The sequence below is a fragment of the Halictus rubicundus genome, chromosome 10 (assembly GCF_050948215.1).
Source record: "Halictus rubicundus isolate RS-2024b chromosome 10, iyHalRubi1_principal, whole genome shotgun sequence".
Lineage (NCBI taxonomy): Eukaryota > Metazoa > Arthropoda > Insecta > Hymenoptera > Halictidae > Halictus > Halictus rubicundus.
In genome coordinates, this window is record NC_135158.1 from 7,925,793 (window position 1) to 7,946,484 (window position 20,692).

At 40.2% G+C, this 20,692-nt stretch overlaps 1 protein-coding gene across 1 annotated transcript in view; it reads right to left on the reverse strand.

The window, feature by feature from the left end:
- Positions 1-20,692, reverse strand: part of Sifr (SIFamide receptor) — a 67,229-nt gene that overhangs the window by 17,235 nt on the left and 29,302 nt on the right. Inside the window, exon 2 of the mRNA XM_076794404.1 lies at positions 3,064-3,163. Coding sequence (XP_076650519.1) covers positions 3,064-3,163 — 100 coding nt within the window. The remainder of the gene's footprint in view (positions 1-3,063; positions 3,164-20,692) is intronic.

The following is a 20,692-nucleotide window of genomic DNA, read 5'->3' on the forward strand; positions in this document are numbered from 1 at the left end:
CACTGAGAGACAATATCGGGTTGGAATTGTAACGGAAAAACGACTAACTACTTTCGGGCACCCGAACCTAACCTCTGTCTAGGACACTTGCTGAAACATGGTCCCGGAGTTTCGGGGCTTTCAAAGGGATGATGGGCGACCTTGTTGCCGTTCGTGGGGGGAGGGGGGACACACTGTCATAGTTTGCGAACGACGCCAGGATTTGCGAGCGATGCCAAGTTATCCGGGATGCGAACCGGCGCGGCTGAAAAAAGAATTTCGTTTCGGGGTACGCTTTTGCACATTTCCCCCCCTCGATTTTGGCAACCAGCCATCCGGATCATTATAATAATTAAGGAAACAATTTTTGGCAGATAACGCGGCCGTGGCGAATAATTATTGTCACGTTAATTTCGCGCGATACGCTTCAAGTTTCGGATCGCTTTCCACTCGAAATTATTTTTAGGCTTTGTTAAGAAACGTGGGCAGAAGTACAGAATTTACACCAGCGATTAATTCATAAATCATAGTATTTTTCTTGTTGAGGATATAAAGATGAACCAGCTTCAATAATTGCATAATTTCTGATCAATTAATGCTATTATTAACTCTAGAAATATTTCTCTTTCTGGAAATACGTGGTGGTTCAATCGTGTTCGTCGAAATTAGGCTACTCTGCTCTAAATGTTATTCATAATTTTTCTTCGTTCATTAGAAAGCGCGTAATTTGATTAGACTTTAAGTACGGATATAAATTTCTCTTGTTGCCATTTTCTGATTTTCATAAATTAGCTGCGTATAGCTTCCACGTTTCATGAAAGCTATTTATGATATTCGCGTTTCTTCATTGATATTCGCTGTTCCATTATAGACGATTAACATAATTGAACAGACGATTTATTTAATTTATCTGCGTGTTTGGTCGAACTCGAGTTACGTTTTAAGGACGTTCTCATAAATTAGAAAGTTGCGATAATTATTCCGGATTTTCTAGAAATCTTCGAACAGCTATATATTAGGCGTGAAAACAATTCATATTTCATCGGTTTATTAGGATATGAAGACATTGAACGAATAAGATGAGTCACTAGAAATTTGCATAGCGATCATAAAATTTGATGCTTCGGTCGCTAACGCTTTCACACCTGCACGTTTCAATCGGTATTCCTGAACATTCGATTTTAAAGCTGCTCGGCGTATAAAGTCCGATTTAATTGTTGCATTGTAAAGCGGAATTTGAAATAAGGGAAACCGAATGCCGGTTTACCATTTTATCGTTATGCCAGCTCCTGTTTCCTTGGAATAATTCATGAAAATAAATGGAATTATATAGAAACTTATTACTTCGATGGATCTCTTTACTGGGTCAAGAAGTAAGTAAAACCTCCGCCGTTATTAAGGTCTATCTGATCGTTGCGCAAGCAATAGTGCTTGTAACTAATTTTTCATAATAATATTTCGTCTATAGATCACTTTAAAATTCTGTTTTCAACCCCCAGAAATTATTTACACGAGATATACGAAGATATCTCCAAGATATACGATTCTCGTTGTGCATATCAATCCCAATAATTGCGTAATATAATTGCTTGCAAATAATTTTTGGAGTACTTAATCCCTCTTCAAAATCATTTCTTCACCCTTTAAAAATAATTTCTCCAGAGCTCCTTTCGCCATTCTCACATATTTTTGTTCTAAAATTTAATTCAGCCAATTGCGTGTCATATTTAATCGGATAATTTAACTAATTCATAAAATTACCACACAGACATAGAGAAATAAACACTTTTGCATGGCCTGAAACATAGAATGGGCGAATTTTTGCCATAGGAGGGTTTGAAGAATAATGATGGTTGCAGTTCGTAATTCTAGTGTTTCACTTAATTGACGTGCAGCGAATGCATAAGGTTCGAATCGGGATCGTTAACGTTACGTTTGATCGTAGCATCGACATCTCGCGACTTGAAGATCCAGCATTTATGGTGAACTGGTTACCGATTCGATGATGCAGTGCTCACCTTGCTCCTATTATTCGTTATCGCAGGCGTCCATTAAAAGCAGCTGGAATGCCATAATATCGCATAAACGGACACACAACCGCTCGTAACGCGGCTCGTAATTGTTACGGCAGAGAGAGCACATCAGTATGCAGATGAGAAATAAATGTGCCGATGAAGAATATGCGTCGCTCGTGTGTCGCAACCGATACATACACACCGTGATTTCGCAACACGCGTAATAGCACAATTGTCTATTTTCTTCATTTTCTACGCATTCCAGAGACCGTGCTTGCAGTTAGTCATATCACGACAACGAGTTCTCACGTTCTATTGATTCACGGGCTCATTGGATGAAAGGGTGTTATGCAACCACGGTTATTTTAATAATTGAGTTGTTGTGGTAATTGAGCCATTGTCCTACTGAAAACTGAAACCAGGTGTGCTCGTATGGGACACGGATCGAACGTGTCGTGAAACTATTTCGTATCCAATTTCCTGAAACTTCATACGCGTAACACATCGCTTAGACTCCGAATTCCTAAACGGCATTCCACCATTTTTTTTTTTTTTCATAAAACATGGCTCATGTTATTTTAAATATCGCTGTCTTCGAAAGTCGAATTGACTGCATAAGATTATTCGTAAATTATGTCATTAAATTGGTTTCTCTGTTGTCGATGTCTAGATATTAGAGAAAAGGTAGGCGCACAATGAATTTTCATTTTCTAATAGCAAATTATGAACACCGAAGAAGTTCTAATCGCTGCAGCTGTAAAATAAATCGCAATGCAAGGGTTCGGCGAATTAGTTGCTACAAGTTGCAGTTGATTTTAGGGAATGTTGAGATAAATCTTCGCACGCGAGGTGGGAAGAGTTTCAACTTTAACAGTGAACTAATTTATTCAGGATGGACAGACAGTGAAATTGTCGAGGCGAGCTACGGTGATAGTTCGTGCTCGGTGTTCTCGATAATGAGCACGAATTCGTGTCCCGAGTGATTGCCGGCACCTAACCCAGCCTAACGTAATGGTTCTTTGAAAAGTTCAATGCACACACAGGCACACACGCACACATACACACGTACCTGTCCAAGGAAACCGCAACAAGGCTGTAAACAGAGGCCGCCACGGAAACGCCCTGTATATAAGCGACGGCTTTGCACATGAACCATCCCAGGAACCATGCTGAAACACAAGTCCATGGTTTAGCGTTTGCGGTGATTCGATGCAGTCAATTTTGCGAGAGACAAGTTTCATTTTTATCTTAATTAAATTACACCGCGTTACAATATACGTCACCATACTCTTTCTCGCGGTGGAAACATTGAAATATTTATAGACCATTTTGTAATTGTGACAGCAGACTTTGAAAATTTTTCCATAAATTTATTAGGTTATCCTAGATTGTTCCTTTCGCAATATTTGAAGTAATAAATGGTTCAGAATATATGTGCAGATAGTTGAGAATTGTGAAACATGCATTTGCTAAAGTGGTAGATGCAAACACAGTAAATTTAAATTTCTGTAAATTTAATTTTCATATCAATTCTTTTAATAATAATTTGAAAGTAAATACGAAATTTGATTTCGTTTCCAGATTCAATTCCAACGTAATTCGAAAATGATTTTTAGAGTATCATAAGGTATAATCTTAAACAGTTCACATATTAATACGTATCATAAGGTGTAATTTTACGCGTACAGATTATAATAAGGTATCATTTTAAACAGTCCAGATGTAAATTGTACATCAGAAGGTACAATTTTATAAGTATACTATAACATATAATTGTAGACAGTTTACATTTAATGTGTATGATTTGTGGTATAATCATCTCCATACTTTATTTCTTCAGAAGTCACCCGTTTTTCTTATTAATTCTGATTTTACAATTTATACAGCATAAAAATATTTGTAATGAAACATTAAATTTTCTTTCTTAAATTCCTTAAATAATTCTAATATAACTACTTAATTTTAAACAATTATTAGTCGTGAAAATAACCATTTCCATCGAGTACATTTTACGTATCATTTTCTGATAATTAAATTTTGAGTTTACAACATAGCATTTTCTGTCACGCTTTCGTTATTAACGAAAAGATCATCTTTCGATATACACATTTATATGTTTCACAGTATATCGATTATCGGAGGAGCTGGATTTAAGCATATACATGGAAAAAGTAGGCAAAGTACTTCCTGCGTGTCATGAATAACAAACAGCCGTATAATGTTCATGCATTATATGAATTATAACTTCTGTTTAGTCGCTGCTAGTTTTATTATTGTTCTGAAACAAGGGATCGACGTTGCTCCCGGAACTTTTACATAGTAATTCCACCCTCATAGCATTCATACCATCAAGGTATTTAATTAAAATTCTACAGATACGTGTTCTGTTTTGTACGAAGTATATAGATCAACAACCACTATATAGTTTCAGGAAAAATTCAATATTCCTTCGTATGAAAATCAAATGTTTGTGCTCGTACGATAAAGTTCATTTAGTTATAGCATATTTCATTTATTTGTTGGTGTATCAGTTGCAAATTTCACTGGTTAAAAACTTGCAAGATTAGCTAAAGCAAAACTTAAAAGCTTTCATTAACTATGAATATTTGCAAAGAAGATAATTTGTAAATATATTTATTCCTTGCATTTAGCATTCGACGAGGTTAAAGCGAAGTGCTATAATCGTGAATGCGCAAATATTCGCTGTCTACTAGTTTCGAATATCCACGTGGCGTATTCTTGGTAACACGGGTTAATGAAACAATACTTCAAAACACGTGTCGATTGAGTTGCATAATACGATTGCTTTTTATTGTCATCGCACTACGAGCGCAACGAGATATCGTTATATGCGACCCGTTCATGCACACGGCAAACTTGATCCGAGCGTTTCGCTTTCGATTTACTATCCTTCGAGCATGTTGCGTTAGAAAGTCACGCTTATTCATTAATGAGTCATCAATGATTGACTGCGAATTTTCGAGATAATAATGGGTAATTACCTCATTGCATTATCGCCTTAATATACCCACAGGTACAATTTTTATTGCTGTTTGTTTTTATTCTAGCCTATAAAAATCGTGTTTCCACGTGACGAAAGGAATTTAACACTAGGTTTCACGGAGCACTAAAAGTGACTGTTTTACATTACTTTATAAAAATAACAAGAATGTGCTACCCAAATTTTTTTCATTTCTTTTTAATAACGTACACCCAAAGAAATAAATTTGTTGAGCAACTCCTCATGGATGTATATTTAGAATCTTAATAATTGTAAATTCAAAATATTAGAACCCGTCATTTTGACAGGTCCCGTAAACCTAGTGTTAAAAGAATTGATATATTATCATCAACTTATGAAAATCATTAAAGGAGGAAATAAATTTTGATTTCGTTTCAGTACTTTGTAATGAACGCAGAAAATGTTGGTTTCTGCATAAAGATCCCCGGTCTAGTAATTAGCGACGAGGTTGGATCCAGACGAGTTACACCTGGCTGTACACATATTTCTTTAAGATATTTCTTCACATAATTTACGTAGTTCCACATGCGATCCTAGGCTATTAAGTCTGTGCTGTGATTTTACGTCGCATGTCTGCATTTATTGTCCCCGTTTCTCCACATTCGCAAACCGTGATCAAACCGGCCGGAAATCGACAAATTCGCCAATCGGATGGCGAAAACCGGACAAAGGGAAAAGGCAGTTTGGGTGAGGCTATTCCTAGCGGACCACCCTGTATAGGTACCGATTGTATCGGCTGTCAGGATCACCGAAAGTATTGTGCGAAGTGAAGGGTGCGCGAGGCCGGCTAGAAAGGAACTTCCCGTAGGCCGTAGATCAAGCGTTGCGCGAATAATTATTTATTCGACCGAATACGTAACCGGCCGGCATCGATAAGTCCCGTTCGCGTGCGTCAAAATCCACTTCTGCGGAATAATAATTCGCAACGAAGGCGTGCGACGCGGCGGCACGTTTCTCGAAAGTACGCGAAACCGCTTAACGATCATTCTCGCCGGCTCTTGGATAATTGGGTGCGTTCAGTGATCGAACGTTTCGACGGTTCGAGGCGCACGGCTAATGTGTCCTGATTGCCGTGACAAACGCTGACACATCTTGCAATTAATGTAAAATCAATCACGCCGACCCGTGACGGAACGCGATTCGAGCGCTCGCTGTGAACATTCGCGACAAGCATCGTCGCCACTTTCACGCCAGAGAACACCAAATTCTAGCGGAACATAGTGAGCCGTTCTTCGAAGCATAGTGCGACGCGCAGGAAGTTTCACGAAATTTCTCTGACAGGTTCCTTAGTATTTTCTACGGAGAACACGCGGAATTTCGAAAATACCATTTCGCAATGTAGGGCGCACGCATTAATTACCCACGATCGGGATTTTCATTTGGAGACACTGCCGGGCTGTATGTAAGTGAGTGAATTGGATACTGATTGGAGATAATTGGGAGTTCAGTAGTGGACACGTAAATAATATATGTCGCAAAAATATTGAATAATTCCCCGTGAATGCATTCTGGTTGATATTTCACTCGGGAAAGAAAAAGCACGTACTTCGTTTATTCGCGAAGCTGCTATCTACAGGTTTTCCGCGAATATCGAGGAGCAAGATGGCGTCGACGTTTTCGTTCGACATTTTCGGCCGGCACGTGCGCTGCTGGCGCGGAATCGGAATCGGAATCGAAACGAAGCCGTTCGAAACTGCCGGGAAAGCAGTCGGAATTCCTAAATCACTTTATATCAGTCGCGACGGGACATTTCGGGACTTTTCCGCTGAACAAGTCTCGCGAACGTATACACTTGAAACGCGGACGCCTCGGACGGAAAGTTTTGAAGCTTAAAGCCTCCTCCGAGACTTTAACCCGACGCTGCTCTAAAAATCAATGGAACAGAAATTCTATTATAAACGAATAAAGCTGGCCGCCTTCGCAAGTGAACGTAACTGTACGTTGGTGATTTTATAATGCTCAGTTCCTCCTCAGTTAAATCGTTTTGTAAGAAATATTCGCGAGCTTGGTGTTTCAGATATCAGTTTTGTGGAGAAACAAATTAACACAGAATTTTATTTCCAAAATAAAAATTATTATATAGGTGTTTATTTCTCTCTTTTTTCTTTTGTACTATTATTAAAGTCTCAGCTACTGATTTTTGTCGTTAATGCAAAAGAGTCTAATAATAACGATCTATTCACAGTATAAACAGTGGTAACGGGAGAAACACAAAGTTGAAGCAGGAAATGCAGAAGTTCAAACACAGATTAAGAGTGATGTTAAAATAGCGAAGGGAAACAAAAGATCAGCAAAGGTCGGGTTCGAGGGATGAATAATAGAAAAGTGACATCAAGTTTGCAGGTTGGTGGACGCTTTGTATGCATAAGCTTCCTCAAACTAGTTACTACATTAGAAAGAGGTGGTCGGTATACATGAATTTAGAGCTAAACTGGTTAAATAAGGATCCAGTATACATAATGAATTACGCGTGTAGAGTTATCAGCCAATATCGGCTGATAGTATCGACCCGTTTCAATATTTTAAACGAGGCGGCAATAAATGTGCAATTAAAATTTAAATGGTACACGAAACACGATTATGAAACGTGAATATCAGGAAAATTACTAGTTTGTACATGTTAAATAAAAAAATATGCATTTGTAATTTGTCTACGTACCTGAAACTAAGAATAATATCAATCTATCTTTCTTGATCATACAATCACTGAAACCGTGGAAGAAATGTTTACGATTTATGGAACATTGCAATTTACATTGGAATTAAAAATGTGAAAATTGGAATTATACTGATCGTCGTTTTTGCAACAGACGTAAGGATTCGTATAAACGTCTACACGTTAACGATAATAAAAAATACGAAAACGGTAAAGTAATACAGAAGAGTGCAGGGACTCGCAAGGGCTCGACCAGCGAGGATAAACGAAGGGTGAAGAGGCCTGAGCGATTTCTCAGAGAAGACATCGGAAACAGGAAACGACCAAGGCAAGGGGCTCGGGTAAAGGGTTGAAGGAAATCGCGAACGCGGAAAAATTGAAGACACGAAAGAAGTGTGAAGATGAAATCGTGTAGGGTCGGGGGGAACGTGAGGAGGAAATAGATTGGAAGGTGCCTGGGAAAATATGTAAAAATCGAAGCGACGAAAACGCGGTTATAAAGAGCAGCGGACTCGATTTTGCGATCGTTTGATTGGTCGACCAGCTCGCCTTGTCAGGATAGTGATAAGTGATAAGCGAATCGCTGGGAGATGAGAGAACCATAAAATGATGACGGTGCCGTTATAAGGGGAATCGACCAGACGCGACGGCAAGCGGAGAAAACTGTAGTTCGGAAGTTCGTGTGATAAAAAAGTTCGACTACAGCAGGTTCTCGTGCGGCGAAATGTTTACGCTAAAGATAAGACGAGGAAGACACGTCGCTGGAAGACCGGAAACGTGATTTACATTCCGATTGCTGATTTTCTACATTTCTTGAGAGAATACAACGCTGTGAATTGTAAGAATCATTTTCAACATGGTTTATTTTCCCGGGTCGCTAGAGCGGAGTATTTTGCAGGAATTATAATAAGCCTGAACAAAGAATGTATAAGTAACTATTTCGCTGAGCAGGTGATATAACCAGTGGTCTGAAGAAGTTGAAGTATCGTGCACTCCATCGGAGAACACTTCGCTTATTGCCTGTATCCTCCACCTAATTTCAAGAGAGTCAATGCTTTTGTTTACTAGACAATTTCGCTCGATGAAAACCGCTCCGTGCGTCGTCCTGGGGGATTTCATTTTATCCGGCACACTGTACACTTTCCCCCATTAGTCCGCCGCGGGGAAATACAAGCATAATTGCCGAGGGGGCGGGGCGGCTTTTTGTGTTTCGACAAAAGTCTTTCGCTTTAGTGGACATTGAATGCGATTAATTACGGGCGGGCGAGCTCGTTTTCCCCGGCGAAATGAAATTGTTAAAATGCGGGCGACAACTTATGGCAGCGGCAGCGGCCCGTACCGTTGACTGCGGACAAAAGCGAAGGGGGTAGACAAGGTCGTAAATTACAGAGCGGGTTCTCTGAAAAGGGCATAATTTACGGAGCGGATAATTTGTTTAGTCTATTTACGCGTAACGGGCGGAAAGAAAGGTGGCGCAGCTTTTTGCGCATTCCCCGGTTCGATTAACGAGAAATACTATCGGGCCGTTAATGTTAAATGCCACGGTTAAAGGCGCGGATAGCCGAGTAATGGAGTAAACTCTAGCCACGGTCAGTTTACGAGATACAATCGGAGAGAAGGTTATTACAACACCCGTATTAATCCGTGCCTCGGCTCGTTCGAGTACTGTCCATGGCTTGCGAAACCGTTCGAGGAGGTATTCTTGAAAATCTTAACGACAGCCCCGGCTATTCGCGTTGACGGGCTACCGGATATTTTTACGTGAAATGTATGCAGTAGCGAGCGACCCAGTGTTGTAACTTTGTTACCGTTCGACGAAGTTCAACGTTACTCCGTTGGACAGAAAGCATTGTCTCTTGAACACGCATTGTTTGAACTGCTCAAAGAAAGGGTGTAGCCGGACAAGCAGGTTAAAAGTGCCCCCCAAACCAAGTCGAATTTGCAATACGCCATTCGATAGCTTATCCAAAGAAACTATTTTGTACCAATTTTCAATCCGATACGTCGACATGGGGGGTAGTAATGGTGTGACAAAAGAAAATCAGGTTTTTCCGTAATTTCTCTCATCCTCTTCAATTGAAAGTTCTGATAAAAATCAAGCATATTTTAGCTATTGGAATGCACATCGGCGAATTTTTTCAAAATTTTTAGCTTCGAAACTGAATTTTAAAAAATAAAATGAATCCTGAAATGCGATTTCTTTGTACAGGTTGTGAGACACTAAGTTAATATATTTACAGTTTTAGCATCTCGTTATGGTTATTATATAATTATTTTCTTAGATGGATATTATGTCAAATTCTAAATAATATTCATGTATTTCCATAGAAGCGTTCTCACACCTCTGCTGCAAATTCAATCTGGTCTGGGGGCACTTTTGACCTTCTTATCCGGCTTAAATGGAAGAATAATGTAGAACAAACTGTAGATCTATTCTACAAGTTACGAGTTTATTAAAACATGCACCCGTTCCACTGCTCGGTCACAATTAGTTTGACTCATTCTATTTCATTCGATTCAAGGAAACGTAATCAGACACTAACGCGTAGATGATAGATGTTTTTTTCCATTTCCAGTAATTTTCACGTATACGTGCTGCGAATAATTTATCAAACGATCTAGATCTAGATCAGACATCTGCCGCCTGACTTAATCGAAAAATCACTTCTCTTTTTATAGTCTGTCGCTTCCAAGATGTATACTTCTACCCAACAATTGTAAAACATCGGAATTTTGGGATTATATCTGAATCACAGCTGCGATCACATTTGTACAAATTAAATCGAGAAGAGAAATCGAGTAAAAATTGGCTGAATTTATTGCAGGATACAGAAGCCAATTAGAATTTTAGTTTTTTCTGTCTTTATTCAATATTAGATGAAGATTGACATTTTTAAGTTCTTTTGATCTTTCTGCTACTTAAAACGCCGCCTACACGTGCTTGCAATCAATGCATAAAATCAAAGCTAACGATCCAGCCGTATAACTGTTGTCCAGCCAGATTGGTAGCACCGTGGGGCGGTGTTCGACAATTCCAACCCGTTCGCTCTGGATTTTCCTTTATTTGAGTGGTCACGGTCTTTATTCATGCGACTCGAGGAACAGTGCGTACGTTACGCGGCCGCCGCCTGTCCACCGAAGCGTAGACAGTGAAAGTAATATGCGAAACGTAGAATTGTGTACGTGAACGCATACGAAACATGCCCGGGGAGACCAGCGATCGGAAAATTTTGACATTTAGCGGCGAACGTGACTTTGCCCTTTCGCTCGGCTCTGTTCGTTAGCGTTACGCCGCGCCGTTATTCTTCCTTCCTTTGCCTCTCTTTTCGATGAGTCGATAGGGCAGCTTGTTCCACGGCCTGAAATCGTCACGTTTGCGATATTCCGCGAAACACTGTATTCCGGCTTTCATACCGATTAACATCATCTTTTTGCTTCGGATGAATAAAAAGACTTGGAATCATGGCCACCATCGACCCATGTATTCCAAAAACATGTTTCTATCAAAACATATATAACTCGTGTAATGTCGCTTATTTTTACCTAAAAAAGATCATACACCTACTTCAAATACCAACAGATACGTGTGTAAAATTCCAATGCGAATGGTTCTATAGTTCTCCTGAAGAAATTCCTAAGAATTCCTGCAAAAACGGCCTCGAAAAACAGAACACCCTCCCTTATGAGTTACCCGAATTTTATGTGCTTCTGTAAAATATTTAAAGGATTTAAAGAAAATGCTATATTATCCAATTGAAATAAATGCCTATGAGGACCCTATATATCGCGATTAATCCAGGCAATTTTTATTTTTAGCGAAAATCCGCTGGTATTCTCATTTATGAATGTGGAATGTGTGAATTAATGAACGTGGAAGAATCGGTTATTTCAGATTTTGTCAAGAACATCCTGGCACTCTCATAACCATGTAAATTTAATTGCGAGCCTGTTCCCCGGCAATTGAGACAAATAGTCGCCGGGACTTAATGACCAACGAAACCTGTGTCCGCTTTAAGAGAAACTTAATGAACGGTCGCCGGATAGTTGTGGACCACTTCTCGACCCTGATTACAGGGGGCCGAGGAGGCTTAAGGGCTCTGCGTGTCAATGATGGCCGCCACGTACGATCTCGGCCTTAACGTTTATTTGAACCGTTACGCATTATGCAACGGACATTTCATTAGCTAATGCTATCTACTTAAAACGAACTACTCGATTAATTAGGAGCATGATACGCCGGCGAATTACTGGCACCGTCTACAATCACGTAGACAGTTACGATTAATCCAATTTGTTTCGAATCAAACTGGTCACGTTCGTTTTTGTATCGCGCTGAATTCATTGTTCGCACTATCGCCGATTACCTAACAGCGTTCTAAAATCCGTGATTCATTGGTGAGAATTTCTCAATCAATTTTATTAATAACAATACCCAAAATTCTGTTGGGATAACATTTCTTTTAGGAACTTTTTGATATAATATAGTCATTGAGAGAAATATCATTGAGCAATGAGCAACCGAATGAAAACGAATATTTCAAATACGAAAAATATGTTGCATCGTTTCGCACATGAAGTTCATAAATGCAACAGCAATTGATAAAAACAGAGTGGGAAAAAGTGCCAATGGAATTGTGATCAATAAAAGAACATGGAATTTGAGCATGTTTATTGCTTAATAAAATACAAAACGTGAGTCTTCCCCTATGCAATATACACACGATAAAAATTCAATCAGAAGCGTGTAAAAAAGCTTGTTAGAATAAACCTCTGAAAAACTATAAACAAAATTCCGTGTCCGCATACAGCGTGATTCGTAAAGTTTAGCAATTTTTTTCCATTAATTTGAGTTCGCCACTACAATACTAAAAATTCCGCCGCACTCGTTACAACAGCACAACGAAACTGTCGTCGGTAAACTTTCGTATAGTAGCGTATCCTTAATTGGATAAAAATTTCATGCTGTTCAATTTATGGCACGCGCGAACTGTTTCGTGTTTCGTCACGATTTTTATATCGTAACGATATTCCGCATGCAGGCATACGCCTAGAAAATTAATTAAGTGAAATTTCGTGTGTAATATCTGTTGAATACCGTGGCGTTTAATTAAAATATTTCGGCGACTACAACATTTTTTTCCCCAGTATACATATTACGTGGTAACGCGTTTACCGAGATCTGATATCAGTGAACGTAAGCAGCAATTAAAGATAATGTTAGCCTCGCGATTGTGCAACGAGTCTCGGTCGCCGTTGGAAAATGAAAAATGGTGGTTATTGGAAATGGAACGTGTTTGAGAAATTATGAAAAATAAGAAATCGAGGAAACATATTATATAAATGCTGGTAAATAAACGTTTTTAATATTAATTCATGTAGGCACACATTGGAGATTCTAAGCTCACTATTACATTCAGGATATAATCGAACAATGAAATGAAAAATTCACACTGTAACTCATTTCGCAGCTCAACCAATGTAATTTTAAAATTTTCATTAATCTTCAATCATAGTATCTTCTCTTTGCAGTTCCTCTACAATTAATGGATATCTGAACTGTATATGCCCAGTTAAACCTACGTTAACTTTGTTGTTTAATATCGATGCAGCTTAGTAATTACACATAAATAAAACTCGCGAATACACGAGTATCGCGTTACCTTATCGCACCTTACAAACGAATGTATGATTTATATTGTCTATTTCGATTTTGACGCAACACAAATCGTTAAACGAGATAATGATCAGTCGCTCGGTGTAATTATGCCGACTGGGCTTAAGCTACTGTATAATACAAAATTAATAGTACGCGGTAACGAGTTTCTCCAATTCATACCGAATATTGCTGCATCCTCATTTATACTAACGAAAGGCAAGAATAATTCCATCGATACATAACTAAACCCCCCTGTTCCATTTCCGCTGTAAGAATTTCAGTTTAAAAATTCTCCTCGACGTATCAACAATTTTGTGAAAAATCCCTACATCCCTTCCTCTACATTTGACATTGTCACTACAGGGAATATCTAAGGGATATTTTAAAAACAAAAATTATGTAGTGAGATTCCCGTGGATCCTGTACCTTGCAATCAGTCTGGTTCATTTATAATAGAATTGAGAAAGTGGACTTTAAAAGAGCAAGAAGTTTGAGGGAAATTCGAAGCATCAATTTGTCATTACTGATCTATTGGGTTGGAACGAAAGTTCGTGGCGTTTTTAAATTAAAATTCAAAGATAAAATTAAGATGATAAGTTACCTAAAAAATGGCAAAAGGTAATAGAACAGAATGGAAAATATGTTATTGAATAAATCTATGAATAAATATCTTTTATCTTTGAATTTTAATTTAAAAACGGTACGATCTTACATTCCAACCCAATATTAAAATAATCGAAGAAAGAAAGCGATTTGTATGACAGTTTTAATTTTAGGTCTGTATGTAATTATGCGATCAAGCGGTCTAATTACGGCGCCAAGTATTAAAGCAGACCTTGGCCCAGCGATGGGTTAATAGACCTGCAGCAAGTAAACCGTCAATTTCTTCTCCACGCGAAAGATTAAAAGCAATTTACGCGGATAAAGTTTTTCGGTGTGAAAGAGACGAATAACGAGACCCGAGTGGTAGCTCGGAAGGGAGAGAGAGAGACAGAGAGAGAGAGAGAGAGAAACGTCGGGTCTAAAACGGGAATGAGAAAAAGTCCCGACGAAGCCACTTTTTCCCTTGGCGAGATCGAAGACTACTCCACGGAGACTCCTTAAAGGTTCAAGCGCGGCTAGTTTGAATTTCAATTTAACGGCGAGAATCGACGACTGCCCGTTCATTTTCCTGTTCTCTTGAGGGACACTTCAATTGCAGGGGATCAAGTCGCAGCTCCGGTTCAACCGAAAGCATTTTCAATCGCGTCCGACTCAGGATCGACGAGCCATCGATGTTTTGTCCTCGAGGTCCCTTCTCTCTCACTCTCTCTCTCTCTCCCTCTCTCTCTCTGCTCTTTCATCATTCCCCATTTCCCTCGAATCCCTTTCCACCGCCTATAACATGTCCGTTTCAAGCTCGTTCCTTTTCTTCGCCCGGCGAGATTCGGAGGAAATCCAGTTTGATTAACCGGCGGTGACTCAATTAGTGAGTGGACTTGGCTAGAGTTCGATGTCATTAGCGACGAACTTGTCGGTCCACGGGTCTTTCTGCGTCACTGAACGGCCGAACTCGATAAGACCGGACCGACAAGAAAAAAAAACGGATTCGACATGTTTTTAATGTATTCGCTTTTCGCAACAGAATCCGCCGGTGCGGATTTTCGGTCCCGCGAACTCGGCTCGGTTTCGCCCGAATCGCCGACGTGCGAAGTGACCGGTGAAGTGTAATTTCCACTTGCTGTCGCCGCGCAAGGTCAGCCGATTTTTCTTGCCTTCCGCAAACCTGATCGTTACGTGACGGATCGAGCTGGTAACGTGTGGTATTTTCTCACTCTACAATTAAGCATTAGAGTACGTGTTTTATACGTAATCATAGGTGCTCCTTATATTCTGGCTGTCGAAATTGAGTCGACGTAAGCTGCGATATCGGTGATTAATTTGTCTTGTATTCGATTCGACGTTTGAGTACTTAATTATGCGTTTTTGCTGCCCACGATCATCAGTTTATAGTCATTTTTCAATTGCAGAGTGTACTATTTAAAATGAATGTACTATGTATTATTTAAGGATGTGCATTTACTGCTAGATACATGTACAGCAGTACCTCACACGTTGCACAACCTCGATTTCTGCGCGCATTCTCGGTCCCGTTTGGTGCAACGAGCGAGGCACTACTGTACACAATCTTTTGATCGCGTTGTGCGAGTTACTGCTGTACTATCACGTTATTTTCGACTTGTTTAAATTATTAAATATACGGTCGCGTCTTTACATAACCCTTAACTGGTATACCGGGGTCGCTCATGACCCAACAAAATTTCTGTACACCAACTTTCGCTACTGTATTCCATAATTGCAATTATCGAGTGTAAATTATATGCTTAAAGGTGTGTTTTAACATTTATACAGACTTTTAGAAAGGCTCGATACCTCGTAATCTGACTAAACATTGCACCTCTTAACGGTTAACACAAACCAGATAAATAAATGTAAAAATGCGTAAAGATTGCACGATTACGTAATGAAATGAATCGCGGGGACAGCACGGCCAGTAGCACTTATCAAATATCCGCACGGAGCAACTCGTGCACCGTCTGTTACGCGAGAGCTCTTATCGCGAGCGCAGCGATCGGGAATTAACAATCGTTGAGCGCGACCGGTGTTTTCGGCGCGGCGGTTACGATCGAATCGTGCAAATTGCATCGGCCTATCGACATTTAATTCGGATACCAATTCGTATGCGATTTTCAGGCTGGAAGGGGGAGCAGAACATGGCGTCGATTATCTCATAAGTCGGCCGAGCAGCCGATAGCCGGAGTCCGTGCTGGCCACGTGCATCGAAATGAACAGCCCCGACACACGCTGCACTTTCGTTGCAGCCGGATAATATCGTGCGCATGGAAACAGCGTAGCATGCACTGGGTGCCCCCCTCCCTCTCCCCCTCCAGTCCCCTGTACCCCTCGTAAGGAAACTCCTAAGCGTCACGCGACGTTGCGCACCGATTTGCCTTTATTTTCATGCCCCTATATGTCCCTGCGACTTTCGCAACCCTTTCGGCCAGCGCAACGGTATCCGTTCATAGGAGAACTGAATTCGTGAGGAATAATAGTGTCCTTAACACCTTCGACGGCCCACGGCCGGTGTCACGTGTGCGTGACTCCCCTTGGCCAAAACGGCCATCGGCCGATGTCACGCGAACGCGATTTTCCCCGATTTCGGAGCCAGAAAATCGATTCGAGCGAGTGTTCCAGTGTAACAGGTCCTGGCAATCGATTTGTTTTTATGAACGTCGAACGGTACAGTATTTCGAAAGTATGCTCCCGAAGTCTTGCAATGGTGTTTGAGAAAATAAAGAAATTACAGCTCGATTAGTGTGAAGAACGTTTAGTTTAATTTAATTATGACTGGCTACGTCAACTAGAAATTTACAAATGTAATTGAATGTAATTGAATGTATACGGCATTGATACGGTCACCGAAGTTATTCATGTTGCGCGAACTGTTGAACTGGAATAGGACGCGTCTGATCATGACCAACCAATTCTACTTCTGGCACACGCCAATTCTACTTTTAAATGAACGGAATTTATTCGTTTCTTTCTGCACTTATTTTCACAAGTATAATCATATTGTGCAAGCTCGTGCCACTCCGACGCACCCTGTACACTTGAATAAATAAACATACCAAAAAATTTCTCAGGAAAATATTCCTGTAATTTCTGGTTCTAAAAGTTCAGTGTGAAAACAACGAACGAAATTCCTTAGCGATTCTTGTTTTCAAATGCAGAAAATTAGAATGTTATCGCGTAAGGATCAACAGTCTAGCTGTAACGGTTACGTTCCTCGGTGTTCCACTGTTACCCTCGTGAGATCGGAAGGAGATTCCACGGTTCCACAGAGCTCGAACTTTTCTAAATAGCGATGTTTAGCACGGAAGAAGTCTGTCAATACAGATCGTTCGATTTGTTCGGTGATTTTCGCTGACTAGCGACGTGTGTACCGAGAACGAGTGTCCTGTTGACAATTTCTGTTTGCATACCCCCGCGAGTTCTTCCATCGGCCTGTTCCGCCATCGCGGTGTTCGCAGAGGCAACCGGGATTGAAGGAATTACCCTCGACATTGAAAATCCGAGCGGAGAGCAACGCAAACAGACGACGCCGGTAATCACGATAGTGACTGCAAACGGAGGAGTATCCTCCGCTATCTGCGTGCCTTTCAATCGGTTTCGACGGAAATCCCATGAAGCATTGCGGGATAAAACTTGTAGAGATTAAGTTCTTCTCGCCGTCGCGTCGTGATACATCACGATGATCCTCGAATATTCGCCAGCTTCAATTATATAGATCCATTTCATTCGTCCCACCGTTCAATTGTTTATTGTTCTCGCGCGAGGACCGACTTGCCGACTACGCGAAAAATTCCACGACACCGGTATCGTCGTTAGGTTGTTGTTACCGTGATTATTCGTTTCGGTTCGGTGAACGGTAATTGCGGCGATGATTGTCGGTTGCGTGATAAATGGACTTTGGATCATGCAAATTCGCGGCTTCGAAGACCAGATTAGAAGCGACCGAATCTGATAAGAATCTAGTCCAATTAGCGTGTTTGCAGACTGCGAAACACTGTCTTTTTTTTCAGTTTTGTATGGAAAATTATTTTAACGATGTTCACTAAATGGTGCCACAAATGTGTAAAAACTGGCAGTATAATATAATAATTAGACTGCGGGTTTTATGCGTTTGCGATGAGAATGAGTAGCTGTCATTTAAAACAGAAGAAAGACTAAATTATTAACATTATAATGATAGAACTTAAAATAGAACTGCGTTTGTGGCGTGCATACAAATCTGTAAAATGCAACTAAACGTACACATTAACGAGAATTAATAGCATTTTTATTGTACGATGCTATTTTCTAAGTTTAGAAAATGCTATTTTCAGATTTTTCAGAGAATGAGAGTTTGCATAAAGATCTGCAGTCTACTGATAAATTAAAGAAGAGAGGAGGCTTGTTAGTTTATGCTCTGTTGACTAATGCTTCTTTTCAAGAATGAATGTTTGTACCTATATATTTGGACATGAATTGAAAATGAATCTTCGAAGAGTTCGGTCGCAGCATCGTCGCCATTGCTTTTCGCCGGAGCAATAATGCGATAACGGCTCGGTAATAAAACTTATCTTCGCGTAGAAATCGGATTACCGATTTTTATGGCTAATGGCAAAAAGGGGTTAGCGTGGGCTGTTGAAAGTCGTCGTTTTACTGGAATACAAAATTTACCAGAAGCTTGCTACGTTACATGGGAAGCTTCGGACAAAACTATCGACGATATTCCTATTATCGCGATCTGTTACGGTTTGCCGAAAATTCGAAAGGAAGAGCAGAGAGAGAGAGAGAGAGAGAGAGAGAGAGAGAGAGAAGGAGAGAGGCCAAAAAGAGACGAGCGGATGTGAACGGCTTCGGAATCGTCGAGGCCAGACGCCATCGCCATCGTATGCACCCGGTGAATGCCATTGTGACCGCCCTGCAAACAGCTTTATCGGTGCAGTTGATGGCCGGTGTTTAGGTGTCACTTGTACTTCAACGTTCGAAGGCCACCTCGAACGATCTACACGCGTGTGCTCGACTCATTGTCGCTGGTATCATTCATCTGTTAACCGTCTCAACAACAGCGCCGTGCTACCTAGTAAATTTTGCTCGTGGAGAACGTCGGACATAAGCGTCTGACGTGAACTTTCATAAAATAATAAAAGGAATAAAGTGTTGGAAAGCTGAAGCTTCTAGATTCAACATTCATAAATTTGCGTTATAGCACATCTTGTAAGTGCGCAGTGATTCATACTGTAATTGGTCGATTCGAAGCTTTCAAGATCGTTCCGCCGTAATAAATTCGTAACAATAATTATTAAATTGATAGAATCTTTCTCCTAGTCTTTCAGCGCAACGTATTCTTCGGCAATTGCGAGGAAATTCGATTGCGGAAGGTTATACTGTCTGCACTTGCTTAATGGCGATGCCTTTACTCGACTGCAAGTTTCGTAACTTCTCGAACAGCAGCACTTGCAACGAAACTTGTTGTTTCCCGATTAACTTAACGCTGCATGGAAAGTTTCAATAACTTTATTGCGCGGTAATTCGCCCGGATAAACCATTAGGGGTCTGTTTGTACTTCTTGAATTCGCAGTCTATTCGATCTTTTGTGAGCACGATCGAATGACTGTCTCGCCGCCTCTTCGAGTTTACGTGGATATGCGCGCAATTATTTCTTGAACAATGAAATTTATTCCATTAAAATGCACGAGTGTAATCGCACCAGATTGCATTACCTGCCGACGGTATTAGAGTTGCGGAAACTTTCGTTCCGTTTGCCGAGTGAAACGCATATGCAAATAATCTGTTAGATTACAATAAATAGCGAAAATGTCTACTTTAAGTTGAAACATGAAGCATGTTTTGGTTATAGTTAAGAAACCGTCAAGTTTTAAAATGGACAACTGTTGAGACAAACGTGAAGCAAAATCATAATAAAAAAATTAATTTGTGCGAGAAACCCCACACAGGTTTAGGTAATAGAAAAATAGTACAAAGGACGGTAATTGTAAATGGAAAACCGATTAAAATGTATCAGATAAAGTTTTCGATTAACTTCTCCAATTTTTAATTACTGTGTGGCGCGGCGCGGCGTGTCCTTAAACGAAACTCGGAGAGATACTATCAATTAAATAGCGTTCTTAAATTGATACCACTAAGCGCCCGGCAGATATTCGAGCGAGACTAAATAATCCCCGGGGAGGAAGGTTTCCGATCTTCTGAAATATTTATGGCTCGTTTTTAATAACACGGATCTTCCGGTGAGAAACTGCACTCCGACCTCGCCGCTGGACGCTCGACATTCCCTCCACTTGTTTCGGAGTGTTCCGTGACGAAATTAATTTAACAAGTTCGTTACACGTTAATTGGATTTTGTTTTTTCGAAAGCCCGGGAAGACGGGCTGCCCCCGACAGCTCCGAAAATTACAATGAATCTCGGCCCGTTCGAGGAATCATCCTTTTAACACGTCTCTTGATCATGTAGTTCCTGTTAATAATTTTTATGTATTTCACCAGTTTCACACGTTAACATCCTTAGTCAGGTTTAGAAATTCGTTTTTATCGCGATGCATTCGTACGAATGCAAATTTTATCACAATTTTTAGAATAGAAGAGAAATCTGTTTCGGTTTTCTTAATTAAATTAGAATGCTTCTCTGAGAATTTTTAGAATGGGATTTTTAGAATGATTACAGTTGAAGGACAGCCGGCGAACGGTATCAATAATTTATTTGGCAGCCGTCTGTCGCAGCTATGCGAGCCAATTCACAGACGATTGAATCGCGCCGAGTC